The sequence below is a fragment of the Camellia sinensis genome, chromosome 11 (genome assembly GCF_055761805.1).
Source record: "Camellia sinensis isolate YWXY chromosome 11, ASM5576180v1, whole genome shotgun sequence".
Taxonomy (NCBI): domain Eukaryota; kingdom Viridiplantae; phylum Streptophyta; class Magnoliopsida; order Ericales; family Theaceae; genus Camellia; species Camellia sinensis.
Window position 1 is genome coordinate 170,972,432 of NC_138971.1, and position 17,417 is coordinate 170,989,848.

Sequence of the window (17,417 nt, forward strand, 5' to 3'; positions counted from 1 at the left end):
AATTATGAACAAAAAAAAAGATTGATTAATATGTATAATTTAATATTTTGATTTTTTTGCAACTTTTTGATATTTTAAGCCAAAAAGCTAATAGCAAAACAAGCCCTACGTAACCCTCTATTTGGGACTATCCGAACGCATCTAAGTAGAGCTTGGAATGGGAACTGGCTTCACAGGAACGCAGCAACCAAAGATGGACACAAAAGCATGATTCGGATTATCTGCAATTCTTTCTTATAATATTGCATAATAGAAAATTTGTTTCTCAAATACATCCAACAAAGTCTACAAAAACGGAAAAACTTTTAGTCCAACCAATCTCAGCAAATCAAACTCAATGAAGCGAACGAAGAAAAGCTGGCCAGCTAAAAAGTGGAGTACCAAAAAAGAAAAAGAAAAAGAAAAAGAAAAAAAAAAAAGATCAACCATGATCTCAATAATTATACAAGAAAGCAAATAAAACCAAAGAGAAAAATCAACACGGGAACGGGAAAAAGGCGCAGGAATCAACTCTTGAGGATAGTTTCGATGGCTTCAAAGAAAAGAGGAGCCATTTCAGGGCTTGGAATTTTGATTGCGCACTTAAGCCCGGGGATTCCAATAACCGTTGTGAGTTCAATCAAGAAGGGGATTCCTCGAGGGATCTTGGCGGAGAGATACAACACCTCCTGGTTTGCATGCTTACGCTTGGCAATGAAGAACAAGTTTGATGTAGCTAGCCGGTCTAGGGTTGCTTCCACACTGTTCACGACGATGCCTGGAAAGTCCTTTGAGACCTCATTTGAATCGGGCAAGGACTTCCATGCCTGCCAAAAACACAAAAGCATCAGGTTTCAGATTCGGTTGTCGCCACCAAACATCTCTACTTGAATATGGCAACTGGCAACATTTCCAATATGCTTCCAGATCAAACATGATTCATGCATGCATTGCTCATAACCAACATTAGTACAATGAACAAAGTTTTTTAAAATCATAAGAGTGGTGATCGCCCCTTTGCTACCCCCCCAAGTCCATACTTGCCAACATTAGTACAACAAAGAAATTCATGAAATATCCAGATAATGGAAAATTCAAAAATAAAAACATTTTTAAAAAACATTTTTCAAACGGTCATTGATTCAGGTCCTATCACTCTGAAAATTTTTATGGTCATCATCCTAATATGCTATTGGAAAGTCAAAATATATCTCTTTTTTTGTTTAAATTAATTTTTTATATATATTTTTACCTCTAGGAAAGCAGAACGCTCCATTCTCCCATCCTCGGTGAAGAATGGTAGCAATGATACTTTATCATTAAAATACCAGACGGGTTGTTGATTATTTTTCACAGCAACCTGCAGAAGCATGTTTGGAGGACCAGGAGCTATGTTCTGGAATAAAACCATCGGCAGAAGAGTTGTTGCTGACATTCCAGGTTGCAATAGCGGGACCTGATTAGCAGTTAGAAATTACTCTAATGCTCAACCTTAGAAAAGATTTGTTTCATGACCACGGAACTAACAACTACCTGTAGTGGTCCGGCAGCAGCAAGACCGAACGTGTTCTTGTTGAACTGGATCATAAACCCATCAAGGGGAATCTGAGTGTTGTTCTCAAACATAATGCTGTAAAATATTTGGCCATCTCTTCGTACCAACTGTGCACTGATTTGTAGACCTTGACCAGTTGACGCTGGTAATACAACAGGCAAAGGAGGGCTGCAATTGAAATTGGAACTCTATGTCAGTACATTCATAGGAACAAAAATCGTATCAATTGTTGACTAACACATTTTACTAATTTCTTGAATGTAAAAAATCTCATGAATTGAAAATTTAGCCATCATTAGCATTTAGGTAAAACTCCCATAACAGCCAAAACCCTTCAATAATTTGAACAATCTATGAAGCATAGGTACGGATATAGAAAACGGATACGACAATACGACGAAAACTTAAAAAATAGGATGAGGGGACGGCTAGGATATGTAAAATATATAATTTTTTATATTATACATGAACTCAAGAGTAGTAGGAAACCATTTTTTAGGAATTAGATATTAATTTAAGAGTTAATAGTCAGTTTAATCCTTTTTTTAGATATTAGGAAGTATCGGGTATGTATCCGCAAGTATCCAAGAAGCATCAATATCCAATACAAATATGATACGGATACAACTCCCTTTTTGAAGTATTTGTGCTTCATAGCCAACATTTCAGCAATGATCTCAGACACGTACTGCAAATAAATCCAGACGCCTAATTATTTCATATCAAACAACCTATTATACCGATATTCCACCGTACTTACCCAGCAGGTAGTGCGGGTTGATCAACGGGTACAATAGCATTATTACTATTGTCATTATTGTCAAGGCCCATCAAATCACCAAGTAAATCTGGCACAGGAGCAGGGGCTGGTTGTTGCCTTGCCACAGCTTGTGAAGTGCTACTTGAAGTAGCTGGTGGTGATGCAGCACTGTCCAATGCATGAGCAGGTGATTCAGAATTCCCCATTTCACTCCCATCAGGGTAGTCTTCTTCTTCAGTTCTTTGGGTAGTCTTCACACGGGTTACAAATGCATCCGGGGGCTTGTGATACACAGAGGACAAAGTAGCAATATTGGCAAGAAGCTCATCAAGAAGAGAAGGATCAAGTAGGTTTGAATCGTCACTGATCACAGGCTTCTCAGCTAACACAACATCCTTAGCTGCCTGGGAGAGGGAAAAGAAAAAGCAGGTTTGTTATGAATATATAATGGCTTATGGTTCTAAGGTTTGAGAATATTAACACAGATAGTTCAGAAAGCCATAAAAAGTTAAGCTGCCAAACTATGTAACACAACCCTCCTCTTTCCTCCAATCTGGAAGTGGCCTTGTCCAGAGAGAGAACCTTTAAAATGGCAAAAGCAGAAATTGAAATGGGATCATCTAGCTCAAACATAGAGCTAGTACAGAAATATTAAGGTTTTGCTCATCTTTCACATGGATAAACTTAGAAGCTGTGACAAGAATAACATTGTACAATGACTCCAATAGCAACTCTTGTGGCAACAAAAACCATTAAATATAATTTCACGAAAAAAGGAGAGAAGAAAATAATTGAGAACTGTGTATATCAAACATGTAAAAAGAGAAACTAGAATTGATTTCTAATTGTTACAAACCTCAGGATCAGTAGAAAGAAGACGCCAATATATATATGCACGATCACGCAAATCTGGATTGTCAGTCTCCACAGTGGCATTGTTCAACACAACCTACCAAGACCGTGATGAATAGTGAGAATCAACAAGAGTAAAGAAAATGAATCAACAAGAAAGCTTAAAAAAACCATCTATTTCCAAAATCATCTACTTCCTGCTAAAGCTACAATGATTCAGGCTGTTCAAAAAAAGAATAAATAAACCAAACCAAACCAAACCAAACCAAGCCTAGCCTTAAAGTCCCATCAAATGGGGTTGGCTACATAAATTATTCTTCGCCACACGGCTCTATTAAAAGTCATTTCATTAGTCAAATTAAGTAGATCCATATCTCTATTTACAACGTTAACCAATGTTAATCTAAGCCTACCCGGTCCTCTAATACTTCCATCTACCGTCACTGCACCGCATCTCTTCACTACTGCCTCTGTTGGTCTCCGTTGAATATGACCAAACCATCTCAATCAATTCTTTATCAACTTATCTTCTATCAGTACTACTCTTACCCATTCCCAAATACACTCATTCCTAATTGTGTCTTATCTAGTCTGCCACATATCTACTTTAGCATCCTCATCTTAGCCACACTCATTTTATCTACATTTTGTTTCTTGGTTGCCTAACACTCTGTCCTATACAACATCGCTGGTCTAATGGCCGTTCTATAGAACTTACCTTTTAGTCTAGTGGGTATTCGTTTATCACACAGTACCCCAGACCCACTTACACCATCTCGTCTTAATCCTATGGGCCACATCCGCACCAATCTGCCCTGCTGTTGTGATAATTGACCCTAAATAACGAAAATGTTCACTCTTAGGCAGTTTTTGGTTCTTAATCTTCACTTCTCCTCTGCTTTCATTGTTACTGTTACTAAATTTTTACTCCATGTCCTCTGTTTTAGTTCTGCTTATCCGGAATCCTTTAGATTCAAGTGTTTTTCTCTAAATCTCCAACTTTGTGTTAACTCCTTCTCTAATCTTATCTACTAGCACGATATTGTCTGCAAAAAGCATACACCATGGCATGTCATCTTGAATATTTCTCATCAACTCATCCATACCTAAAGCAAAAAGATAAGGACTTAAGATAGATCCTTAATGTAACCCTACAGTGATAGGAAATTCATTTGTCTCTCTAGCAAGCGATCTAATAGTAATCACCACCCTTCATACATATATCTAATCACATTAATGTAACCTTTTATCACCCCTTTTTTTCTCTAACACCCACCATATTATATCCCGATGCACTCTGTCATATGCTTTCTCAAGGTCGATAAACACTATATGAATATCTCTTTTCTTTTCTCTATACTTTTCTATTACGCTCAAAAAATAGAACGCTTCCATTGTTGACTTGCAAGGCATAAACGCAAATTGATTCTCTGACACCTCTGTTATATCTTGCAATCGGCGTTTCATCACCCTCTCCCACAGTTTCATTATATGACACACTAGCTTGGCATTATTACCACATGGGTGGTTGCAACTCATTTATTCATATTGATTAAAGACTACATAATGTTCTAATTGCCAATTTGAGAGGTTAACATTCTATAACACCATTCAAAGCAATTGATTGTAAGGGGGAGCTAGAATATTTTCCATAAAATGAGCATATGATACTCAAACATGATGAAAAGGCCAAAACAACATACCTGAATCATCTGCTGTGGGCCTTCAGTTGGCTTCTTAAGAAAAAGTTTGACAGTGGCAGTCAGCAATTGCAATTGTACTTGTGCAGGCTCTTCAGGAAAACTTTCCAAAAAGCTCTCAAGGAGCTCATCAGCATTGTCAATTCTCTCTGCATATTCTCCAATTATCCAGATCATTGATGCCTGCCAAAAAAAAAGAATAAATTGATTAAGAAGATCATAAAATATAAATAATGAAAAAACATAAGCCATCACACAAAGCCAAAGCCTTGCAATTGTTTAGGAATACCTTAGCCTCAGGCTCATCTAAAGTGTCTAAGCTCTCACAAAGTGTAGCAATGATGGACTCGTAGCTGAGAGTAACAAAGAATAAAACTTAATCTAGAACTAGAAGACAAGAATCAGGCTGACAACATTATAATGAAAACTCATAATGAAAGACAAAAATCTACAACACTATTACAATTCAAATTTATAGAAAAAATCCATCAGATTTGCATAAAAAGGGGATAAAAGAAACTTACGTGTTAGGGTATCTTCTAAATATATCCTTAATGACTATGATAGCTTCTTGAACGACATAGTTTACTTTAATCTTAATCAACTCAAGTAAAACACTAATGCATCGCTCAGCTGCTCTCTCTAACTTGATGGCACAACGTCCAATAGCACGAACAGCCTTTCTGACAAAATCTACATCTACTTCTGTAGCATATTCTTTAAACTCCAACAGAACCTGAAAAGTGATTATCAATTGAGCATTAAAACCAAACCAAAATCAGTTTAAAAAACTTTAAAATTAGATAACTCTTACTAAAGTCTACTTGCCTGGTCTATATTTCGGTCTGAAGCTAGCTTTATCATGATTTCTAACTTTTCCATCTTCACATAAATGGGATCATTGTACTTGCAGAAAAACACCTACAAACAGAAAACATAGTTTCATAAATACCAATTTTTTTACTACAAATCTTAATTACAAGAAGCCATAAAAAGAAATCCTTGTTCATTCACACGTGTGTCAATTAAGACAACCCTATCAAATCACCTTGATTTCATGGGCAAGAATCGTAGGCCGCTTTTGTACAATAAGGTTGATGTTTCGTAATGCAACATATTGAATCTCAGGTTCTGCAGACAGTAATGTCACAAGAGGAGGAGCCATTTTCTTACAAAGATTCCGAACTATATCAGTACTGGTGATGAGTTCCATTTGTTGGAGGATCATCTGGAAGGTTGTAGGGGAAGATAGTTAACAATAAATTCAACAAGTCAATGATACGTGAGGCATTCAAAAATGTTAGTGAGGATGGAGAATACCAATCAAGTCAATCAAAAGAATTAAATGTCACCTTGACAGCTGAAAGAACAACTGCACAATTTGCATGTTGTAGTCGTGGAGTAACACGCTCCACTATATTCTCAGCTTCACGAGCATCAGCTGCCTTGTACTTGGAAAGAGCATCCAATATGAAAACTTGACCCCACCTGAACTTGTATGTCAAACAAGAAAAACAATACAGTTAATATTGGGAAAATTTTAGCAATCAAATTACATATTGCTATAAAGGATGGCAGCTAGTTTTAAAAAATTCACAATGCATGATTTATAGTCAACAGAGCTTTAGATCAGCCACATCCTGTTCTGAGCATCACAGCTATTCACAATGAGTTACCATTCCTCTCCCAATCTAAAGTTATTTCCTCGTCCCAATCATGGTCTCTTACATTGTTCAATTTATCTCAAGAGAACTAGAACAGAATGTTCAAAGCAAAAAGTTATTGATTAATTCCTCCAACTCATAAACAATAGGATGAGAAAAGTTGAAAACAAGGAACTCCTGTAACAAATCCCCCTGGTCTGGTTGTGAAAAGTTGACATTTTAAACCCAATTAACAACCAAATGCTGAAATTACAAAACAATAACTCAAAGACTAAAAATTATGTACCATTTTAGATATATAATCATATGAACAGGCATCAAAACAATTTATTGGCCATTTCAAACAGCTTGTAAAAATTTATTAGATCAATATAATTGTTTTAACCGAACTTAAGATAACAATGATGCAAATTTAGTACCATGCCAAGTATGGCAAATGATATTTCCTAGTACAATTAGGCCATGTTTGTTTGGGCGAACATGTGCTTGGGATTGGACTAATAGTCCAACAAAATTATTAATCCAATGTTTGGTTAAAAAATTGAAGTATGGACTAATAACCCATCCGGATATGATATCCTACATATGATGAACTATTCAATCTCACAGAGGGTGTAGGATATAAATTGAGAGACTAAACCAAAGTCTAGACTAACTCATCAAATGACCAAATTAACCCTGACTATATATATATTAACCCTCATTTAAATATTTTAAAAATATTTGAAAAAATTTCAATAAAATATTTTTTTAATTTGTAAATATTTTAAAAAATTAAGAAAAAATACAACTAAGAGCATGATATTGACATATTTTTTGTTGGAGATGATCTAAGAACAATAATATTATTATTTATAACAATTATGAATGGCAGTAATCATTAATTACCACCCTAAACTTTTAATTCAACCATGTCTACAATTGGTATTTTGTATGCATCTTTTAATAAATATATTTGCTCCATTTTCTATATTTTCTGATATCATTATTTTTCTAAATAGCTATATTTCATAGTTGAATGATTTTTGGTATTTTTTTGTTCAAAAAAAAAAAAAAGAGTTAAATTTTGTTCAAATGAGTGTCTTTTTGAATTTGGGTAGTGATTCGGTGAATGATTGGATGACTAAAATAGCAATGCATATTTTTTAATGGTTGTTTGTGTATATAAATTTTATGGTGAAATGATTTTTGATGTTTTCTGTTAAAAAAGGGGGTTAAATTTTGTTCAAATGAATATTTTTTTGAATTTGGGCAATGAATGATTAGAATAGCGGTGCATATTTTTTAATGGTTGCTTGTGTATATATAAATTTTATAATTGAATGATTTTTTTAAATTTTTTCTATTAAGAAAAAGTGGGGGTTAAATTTTGTTCAAATAAATACTTTTTTGAATTTGGGCAATGAATGGTTAGATGATTAAAATAACAGTGTATTTTTTTTAATGGTTGCTTATGTATATATATAAATTTTATAGTTGAATGATTTTTGATTTTTTCTATTAAAAAAAAAGTAGGTTAAATTTTGCTCAAATGAATTGAAATGGATGTGGAGCAACAATAGGGAAATTTGCTTTTTAAAAATTATAACACATGCTAGTGCAATATTTTACAATAATTATAATAGGGATATTATGGTCAATATATTGGATGTCCTATATCTTGTCATGTCCTATCCATTCCAATCCCCTTAAACAAAACATCAGATTGAATAATATTTTATTAATCCCTTCTTATAATCCTAACTCAATCCAAACATAGAATATGATACACAATCTAAAGGGATTCGTAGTCCTAAGACTATTAGTCGTAAGAACGCTAATCCAACTTAATCTAATCCGTCCAAACAAACATGCCCTTATGGTACACACCCATGCCACAGACCTATAAATAGGGACTTCAAAGACGGCACAGAAAAAGTACTTTGGCATGGAATATCTACAAACAGTGTAGTAGTGATTTGGAACCTCCTTGCTTAGTGCATTAATCAGATACCATGTGAATTTTTTTCTAATAAACATCAACTATATATAACCTATTGAGAAAGCAACATTGACTGAAATACATGCCGTGTTTGGTATAGCTTTTTTAAGTTAAAATCTGAAAATCAGAAAGCAGAAGCTAAAAGCACCCCTTCCCCAACTTTTAAATAATCAACTTATTTAAGTTATTTCTGTCTAATAAGCCATAAGCAGAAGCTACACCAAATAGTCTAGCATAGACTCCCAAATTAAAATACGCTATAATCACCTCTTAGAATCTATACCAAATAGCCCCACAATGTACCACCACCCCACCCCAATAACATTAAACTATAGCATATATTTTCATGTTACCACAGAGCATAACAAATTTTTTGAAACACAAACTCACTCTGTGCATTCATTTAGGGCAGTAAGGAGCTTTGAAAGTGTATGGCTCATGATCTCAAATATGGGCTTGCTGCTGTTCTCTTGAATCTCCGCAAGTGCTGCAACAGCGTTCGCAACAACCATTGGATTATTGTCAGATATCAAATCCTTGAGAGCTTCCAAAAATCCCCTATCCTCTACCAGCTCAGCATTTATGTCATAAAGTTTAGCAACACATATAGCTGCTGTCTTGCGAACATAGGGATCATCATCCTAATAAAAAATGAAATTAAGTATTAATAATTCATTATTTCATGTGAACATTCTGGAAATATGAATAGCATGTGCAACTGAACTATAAGACATTTGCAGAATTGTTGCAGCGGAGTAAATTTGAGAATGGCATGTGAGATGCTAAAAATCTAAGACTAGTTAAAGTTTCTAATAGACAAGCTTTTGAAAACAACTATAAAATCAACCTTAAGACACCTCTGAAGGGGATCACACAGATATTCTGTGATTTTATCAACGCGAATGCATCCCATTGTCCGCACAGCCAATGCACGAATCAGAGGGTTTGGATCCTGAGAATCCTGCAAAAAAGCCCATAAAATAACAGATGTTAGATATTCATAGAAGCATCTTTTCATCTATATAAAAATAGAATACATAATATTAAAAGCAAAAAAAAATAATATTTAACCTCCACTCCTACAATTAATAAAGGTATGTTTGTGTGATCATGGCATGCACATCAAACTACAAAATTTCCATTAGCTATAATATACATGCATTACATACATATATATACATGCAATGCGTTTTCGGTATAACACACGAGGCACAAAGTCATTTATCACTTATTTAGTCACAGTATGAATGAATTATGACATTGAAAAATAAGCACAGTATCCATTTCAACAAGGAAAATTGGTAGTACAACCACAAATTTCATTCTGGAAGTCCCTAACAATAATGAAATGTAGGAAGACCAAAGTTTGTCCATAATTCTTACCTTCACAAATGTATTTACTGCAAGTATCGCAAGGTCGGGTTGGCTTTTAGCATAATTTATCAGATATAAATAGACAAGCTTCTTGAGCTCCAAATTCTCTGTTTGCATGCAATTCACAACATCTGTGAATAGTGATGAAACATCCTTTCCAACAGTCATAGCAGCAATCACCTTTTTAACTGCATCTTTTCTTTTATCCTGCATGAGAAAAGCAGAGGAGGTATGCTAATGAAATGTTATTCTGAATTGTTACAGTAAAATAAAGCTACCCCAAAATTAACACATTATCCAGTCAAAAGTCTTGAAAACATTATTCCGAGTGAGTATGACATTTCTGCACAAAAAAAACATCCTACTCATGCCCGCATTATATGTTCAAATCATTGTTGTCAAATTGCGAATTGAATCGTGAACCGTAAGATTCACTTTATTTAGCATAATATATAATTTTATTTTTGTATATGCATATCAAAATACATAGTATTTAAAATGAAATAAATATCAATATAAATCAATTCATGTCATTTTTTATCTTGTGAAAATAGCATCGTATCATGCATTATGCAATCGTAATCACAATGAATCGTAGTAAATCACAATTGAATAATACGATTCACTCAATTTAAGATTCAAAAGCATGAATCAAATCATTTTGGTTATATTATACGGACTCGGGTACGGGTACGGATATGGGTACGGGCACGGGGATCGGGTGTTGGTATGTGTCGGATTCATCAAACTATAAATTTAAGGGTACCCGTACTCGGCAAAAAAAATCTTATTTTTATATTTTTAATGAAATATGTGAGATAAAACAGTACTATATACAACTTATAGTGTCAAAAAGGCATTTATAACAATTATACAACAATATGTACATATAATAATGGGGTTATATATAATTATATAAGAAGTGTCCGTTAAAACGTATCCGACACATATGCCATACCCTTGTCCGAGTGTCAAATGTCCAACAGAGGTATTTGATTTATTTTGAAGAGCTCATGTAACATAAGTTGAAACTCATATCGAATGATATGTATGAATAGAATCGTTAATCGCAAATTCTAACGACTGCGGTTCAAATGAACAACTTTGTAAAGTAAAACAAGTGCAAATTTTGAACCAAAAAGAACAAAAAAAACATCTCCCCTAACCAGATAGGATACAAATCAAGCCACCAATGCAGAAGTGAAGAAAATTGTCAAATTATTATAGTGTTCCATGTAAAATAATCCAAACCCTAACACACATAAATCAAATAATAAAACTATAAATTAGGATCATTCATTATCAATAATTTTACAAAACGCATTAAATCAATCTTATGCTCAATAGCACCGATGAAAAAGAAAAAAGAAAAAAGAAAAAAGAAAATATATTAAAGTTAAATTTTCTCGAGTCCGACCTACAAAATAAATCATTCCTCAAAAGCTATGAATCCGAAAATCGTATAGATGTGAGACGCAATTCCATGAAAGTTCGCGACAATCTCAACCACAAGTCAAATTGAAAAACGCGATAGATCTGATGATAAGTCTAATCAATCGGTGGTAAAAACACAACATCAGTGAAATCAAGAGCGAAGTCGAAGCAGATCAAGGAAATATCCAGAAAATGACATGAATTCAGCTCGAAGATAGCAAATCAATTGATGCATAGATATAGAAACATACATACGCACAGAAAGAGAGAGAGAGAGGGACCTTGTACTGAGAATTGAGTTCTTCTTTGAGCTCAGGGATTTCGCCTTTCTTGGTGGTGGAGAAGTACTTGGAGTCGTGACCGCTCATCTCTGAAGCTTTTTTGGCTTCTCTCTTCGGGTCTCGAGACGACTCAGACGAGAGAGAGAGAGAGAATGAGGAAGATGACTATTGCCGATGCGAGAGCGAGAGAGACTGGGAATGGAATGTTATTTCAATAGTGGCACAAGGCCGAGCCAATTAGACGATTAGTAAAATATTTGCCTAATTCGTTAAAATTTTATTGATTTCTATTGATTCACCGTTTTATTTATTAATTATGAATTAAATTTTAAATTTTATAATATATAATTTGCCTTCGAAATTATTCTCTTCTGTTATAATTAATATATATATATATATTTTAAATTTTTATAAAATATCAAAATAAAAATAAATGTTAAAAAAATTTAAGATGTAAAATTTATTACAAATTAATAATTTTATATTTGAAACATATTATGTAAAATTAGTTTGTGTTATATATATGAAAAATATTATATAAATTAGTATTATATACTATGTAAATTCTTGATAATTGATTAAAATATTTTTCAACCTGTAAATCCTCTTAAAACTGTTTAAATCACAATTCGATTTATAATTTTATTTTCAAACTGCTCACATTATACCGTGCACATTCCTAAATACGAGTGCGGCCCTTTAATCGAACCGGTAAGCAAACCACTATCCGGTTCTACTTGACCCAAAAAAAATGATAAATATTAATAATTAAAATTATAAATTTTATTATGAATATATAATAATTTTTTAAAATTATTTTTGAATGATAATTTTCCCTTAATTTTTTAGTGATTTTTTAGCGAAATACTTAGGTGTTTGGAAAGAACTAAAAAAATATATTTTTTTTTACATACATACACTTATTTGGGTCACATCAATTAATATATTCTTTTTATTTTTTTAACTACTTTCTCTACTTTCTTATATATTTTTTTTAATAAAAAGTCAAAAAGTATACTTAGGCCTCGTTTGGAAACATGCTAATTTAGTAACTTTTTTGCTATTTGGCTAAAATATGAGCTAAAAAAAACTAGTATGTTTGGGATAACTTTTTGGCTATTTACAAAAAAATGTGCAAAAAGTAGAGAGAAAAAAGAATCTTTAACTTTTTAGTATGAGTTGTTGGTTTTTTGACTAATTTAATAACTTTTTGACTTTTTAACTAAAATGAAAAGTTCTCAAATAAGGCAACATTCTAAACCACTCCTAAATGACCGTTAAGATGAACCTAAGGATTGAAGCCCAGCAATTGACTCGGCCTAAGAACTCAACAGAAAAAAATACAACGAAATAGAAAAGCATGAAGAAAAAAAAAGAACAAAAACACTAGATACCCTAAATAAATTAATAGAATATTTGACAATTTATTTGGCTGTCTAAAAAAGGAAAAAACAAAAAACTCAAGATAGGCATGAAATGAATATCAGTCCGTTGGGTGAAGGCAGTGGGCCAAGTTGTTGGGCCCAGAAAACGAACCCCACCCGTTTGCCTATAGAGCATAAGGTTTGGGGCTAAGGGTTTGACCCACCACAAGCCGATTTGTAAAGCCCGATGGGCTTAACTCGGTGAACTTGGACACCAGGTTCATGGGTTACCTTACCCTTATTTTAATGGAATCCAATTAACCCTGTAAATTGTAATGGAAGGTGATAAAATTCGACATACCAAGAAGCTTAAATCATACGCCAAGGTTCTTCAATTTCCCTAATTTTTTCTGTTTTGATTTTGGTTTTTTATTGTTTTGTGAAATAAAATTATTATTATTTTATGAAATAAAATTATTATTTTTATCGCTTTGTTGGGCTCTTTTTTTCCTCAGTTGTGGAAGATAATGAACTCTTATTTTGCCGAAGAATTTGATGAGGTTGATAGGACTTTAGTCTGAATAACTTTTTCCGCCTTTTAAATATGAAAAACATTTTACGCCTATATAGACTTATTTTCTGTATACCATAAAAAAAAATATTTCCTGTTCATTTTCATTTTTCATTATAGTAAACATAAAAAGAAATACATAAAATATTTTTCACCCAGACAAATCGTGCTTTAGAGGTTTGTTTTTTCTATTCTTTACAGTTTGTTTTACATATTTTACTGTGTTGGTTTTGTTTTGGTTCAACACACTTTTTTTAATTTTATTTCTTTCTTTCAAATCTGTTTCATATTGCTAACAAACAATGTTTTTTACTTGTATATGAACACTTTTAAAGAAAAATCAACACCAAAAAGTAGTTTAGTTAGTGTTCTATGTTTTATGGTAGTTTGAGAATGAAGTTTGTCCTTACTCTATTTATTTAACTTTGAATTAAAGTTATGCAAACTTCTAGGTTATTTTGCAATTTTATGTTTGCATAGATTTTTGAACATTACGCACTTGAATATGATGCTTGACCTGAAGAACATGCTTCAATGAATACAAACCTGACTCCTCATTCATTGTACACGGCAGTATAAAAAAGATGATTGATTTCATTCATGCTTCAATTGCCAATTATGGTGAAGTGAAGCCTGTACTTAAGAAGAACCGGTACTTTTCGGACTCAAGATGATTATGCTTGGTTTATTTTTTGGCTGCGCCTATTGGACAGGAACCTTTGATTGCTAATGCTTGATATATGGGTATTTGCAGGTATTGAAGAGATTACTCGAGGATGAATGTGATCAATGCAATTAAGTTTGGTAGTTTGGTCTCTTCATTTTAATCTTGGGACTGCACTGTAATTGTCCTATTCTTCCTGTATGATTTCAGCAGTGGTTCAAATGTTTAGAATTGTTTATATATGATGTTAACTAAAGGGAATGATTTGTTATGCTTTTTCAGTGAAGAGTTACTATGAGAAGATATTGTGAATGTCTATGTTCTGCCTGCATGACTCTTGGGATGATGTAGATTGATGTACCATTACCGTCTAGGTGAATGGTACTATCTCTTTATCCATACACGGACCCACAACCCTTAGGCTGTAGCTAAATTTTTTATACGGTTCTTGTTTAGGAGGTGCATCATGGAAGTGATGGAGTTATAATCAGCAAATCAATGGGTGAAATAGAAAATGGGCACAATGAATTTTTGAAGCGGTATTGGCAGCAGTTGGAACTATTATATTGGTTATTTTGATTGATGAAAGAGCATCTTGTGGATGCATTAGATAAAATCCAATCACAGAAGGTATTGCTTTCTCAATTTTGTTTCTATCCTTTCTATCATCCAGCTAAACCCTCTATACATAAGATTCATGCTAGAACCATTTCAACAAGCAGTTCTGAGGTTGAGGTTGATGATTAAAACAGTCGATGTGCAATTTCTATGTCAATATTAGTTCTTAATTTCTTAATTTCTATGTCAATACTAGTTCTATGTCAATATTAGCTTCATTTTGTCTGCGAAATTTCTCTGTCAATACTAGTTCTTAATTTATTAGTTTATGAGCTTTAGTTGGAATTTGATAAGAGTGATTTAGTTGGAATTGAGTAACCCCTGCATTAGTGAAGGCCAGGTGACCATTATTTGCTTTCCATAGCTTTCAAGCATTAGATTCACATTAATTTCAATCATATATGTGTATCTATCTATGCCGAACTGTGGAACTCTTTATTTTCCTAATGAATTCAAGGGAAAAGTTGAATTGCTCACTAACAGTGTGTGCGCGTGACATCTTTTCTTTCTATGATTGTCAATGCAAGCATGTGCTTTTGTGTGAAACCAGTAGAAAATTTTTCTTTTTCTTTTTCTTTCTATTTTTTATATGTATGATGTATGAACATGCTGAAAATGTAATGCAGCAATGCCTGCCGAATGCTTTAATTATCCCATGCTGGAGGAGTATGACTTCAGAAATATTACTGTTGAGTTATTTCTTAAATTTTGCTTTTGATTTTAGGAATGTTCCTATGTTTATGAGTGATCTTGAATTCAATTGAAGAAGTCATCATGCCATTTCACATGATTATCTCACAACCTTTCTGCTGTATTGGTTTAAGAACATTTTTGACACCGAGGTCAATCCTGACCTAAACGCAACCTCGGCCTTATCAGGAAAAGAGCCTTAGCAAGGATGTTTGCAGATGTCACGACCAATAAGTGCTTGTACTTCATTGCGCTGTAACGAAGTATCCCGGATTTCTCTGGTACAGTTTGTTTTGGAGTGTCATGAAACAAGCCTCTTCAGCAAGAATAGTTAAAATGGGAATGTTGAGATTGTTAAAGTGGTTTATGTATATTGAAATGTAAAAAAGAAACAAATGCATTTGAGAAAGACAAGAAAGTAGCAGCAATTTATGACAATTTAGTATAGATAGACCAGTGAGTGCATTTGTCATGATGGTAGTAAGCACAAGAGGTGGGATGATCATGATGCTGAAACCACAATTGTGATGCACTGTTTCCCAATTGACAATTCCAACATCTACTTTTTGTTCTTTTGTTTATTTTATTTCTCAAACTCCTAAGAGTCTTTCTTGTACTAATTCATAATATTTTCTTGAAGTGGTGTCATGTTGTCAATATGAGTGAAATGATTAAAGAGATGGTTGTGATGGAGGAAAATTTCCAGAATTGTCTATCCAACTTGGTCCCTAGTCTAGGCAAATATAGGTGTGGACATAGGATTAATTTTCTAAGTCCAGCTCGACCTGTCATCATACTTAAACTTTATTTTCAAAAAATAAAGTAATTTTTTTAAAGTCTGCTCATATAGTTTGAATATTATTGAATATAAATATTTTGGTTACATTTTAAAAGTAAAAATATAATTACTTTAATGATTTGAGTGCCTCTTCAACTTAGTTACCAATTCTTTTACAAAATAATTTATGTTTATAAAAAAATAAATTTAAATAATGTAAGATTTACACACAAATATATTATATAATATAATTTGTGACCATGCCAGATTTGGAACACTCTTCTTAGACTCTTTAGGCAAAAAAAATTTGTCCAACCAATCCTATGGACCTAAAATATATCATCAAACCTTATGAATCATAAACGGACTCAGTGGGCTTAATAGGAATTGGGGTTCTTGCTGTGAGGCTCATTAAGGGCGTGTCCCGAGTCTTTTTTGATAATTCAGACCGCACTACAAGAAAAAACACCTTTGGCGACTAAAATTTAGTCGCCAAAGGTCCTATTTTAGTCACCAAATGTCAAAATTTCACTTTTCCCGACTAAAAAGTTTAGTCGCCCGTGTTGTCGCCAATAAACGGTCGCGAATGCCTTTGGCGACTAAAACACTGTTTGTCGCCAATATATATGTCTTCAGCGACTAAAGATTTCGTCGCCAATAGTCAATTTCTTTATTGGAAATTATACCTTTGCCGACTAAACTGTTAGTCGCCAATAGTTCATTTTTATTTTATTATTTATACCTTTGGCGACCATTCACTTTAGTCGCTGAAAGTATTTTCAGAAATTTTTTTTTTTTTGCCTCCGTTGCTCCCAACAGGTTTCGAACTTGCGACGTCCCTTTGCACACGCCAAACCCTTTGCACAACACTCCCTCCACTATGCCAGTACATCATCACATGATCATATATGCAATATATATTATTTATATACTATATTAACCACAATTAATACAAAATAATATTTATAAATATAATTTTTTTTAATTCAATATAATTTTTGTCAAAAAATAAATTATTTACTAAAAAAAAAATTAGGCGACTTTTGGCGACTAAAACCATTTTTTAGTCGCTAATTGTATTATTTTGGGCTACTAATTATTTATTTGTCGCTAAAAAAACAAGTTCTCAACTAAAAATCAGCACTTTTGGCG

General features: G+C 33.3%; 1 protein-coding gene across 1 annotated transcript; it reads right to left on the bottom strand.

Annotated features, from left to right (window-relative positions):
* Positions 1-217: 217 nt before the first annotated feature.
* LOC114297764 (beta-adaptin-like protein C) lies at positions 218-11,859 on the bottom strand. The gene is made up of 15 exons (XM_028242227.2): positions 11,581-11,859; positions 9,875-10,072; positions 9,339-9,452; positions 8,882-9,132; positions 6,199-6,334; positions 5,895-6,074; positions 5,675-5,767; positions 5,371-5,582; positions 5,136-5,199; positions 4,850-5,029; positions 3,151-3,243; positions 2,295-2,698; positions 1,513-1,702; positions 1,232-1,435; positions 218-806 (listed from the first exon to the last, which is right to left on the bottom strand). The coding sequence occupies exons 1-15, from the start codon at positions 11,665-11,667 to the stop codon at positions 507-509; spliced, it is 2,706 nt and encodes a 901-aa protein (XP_028098028.1). The 5' UTR covers positions 11,668-11,859; the 3' UTR covers positions 218-506.
* Between the last annotated feature and the right edge of the window lie 5,558 nt (positions 11,860-17,417).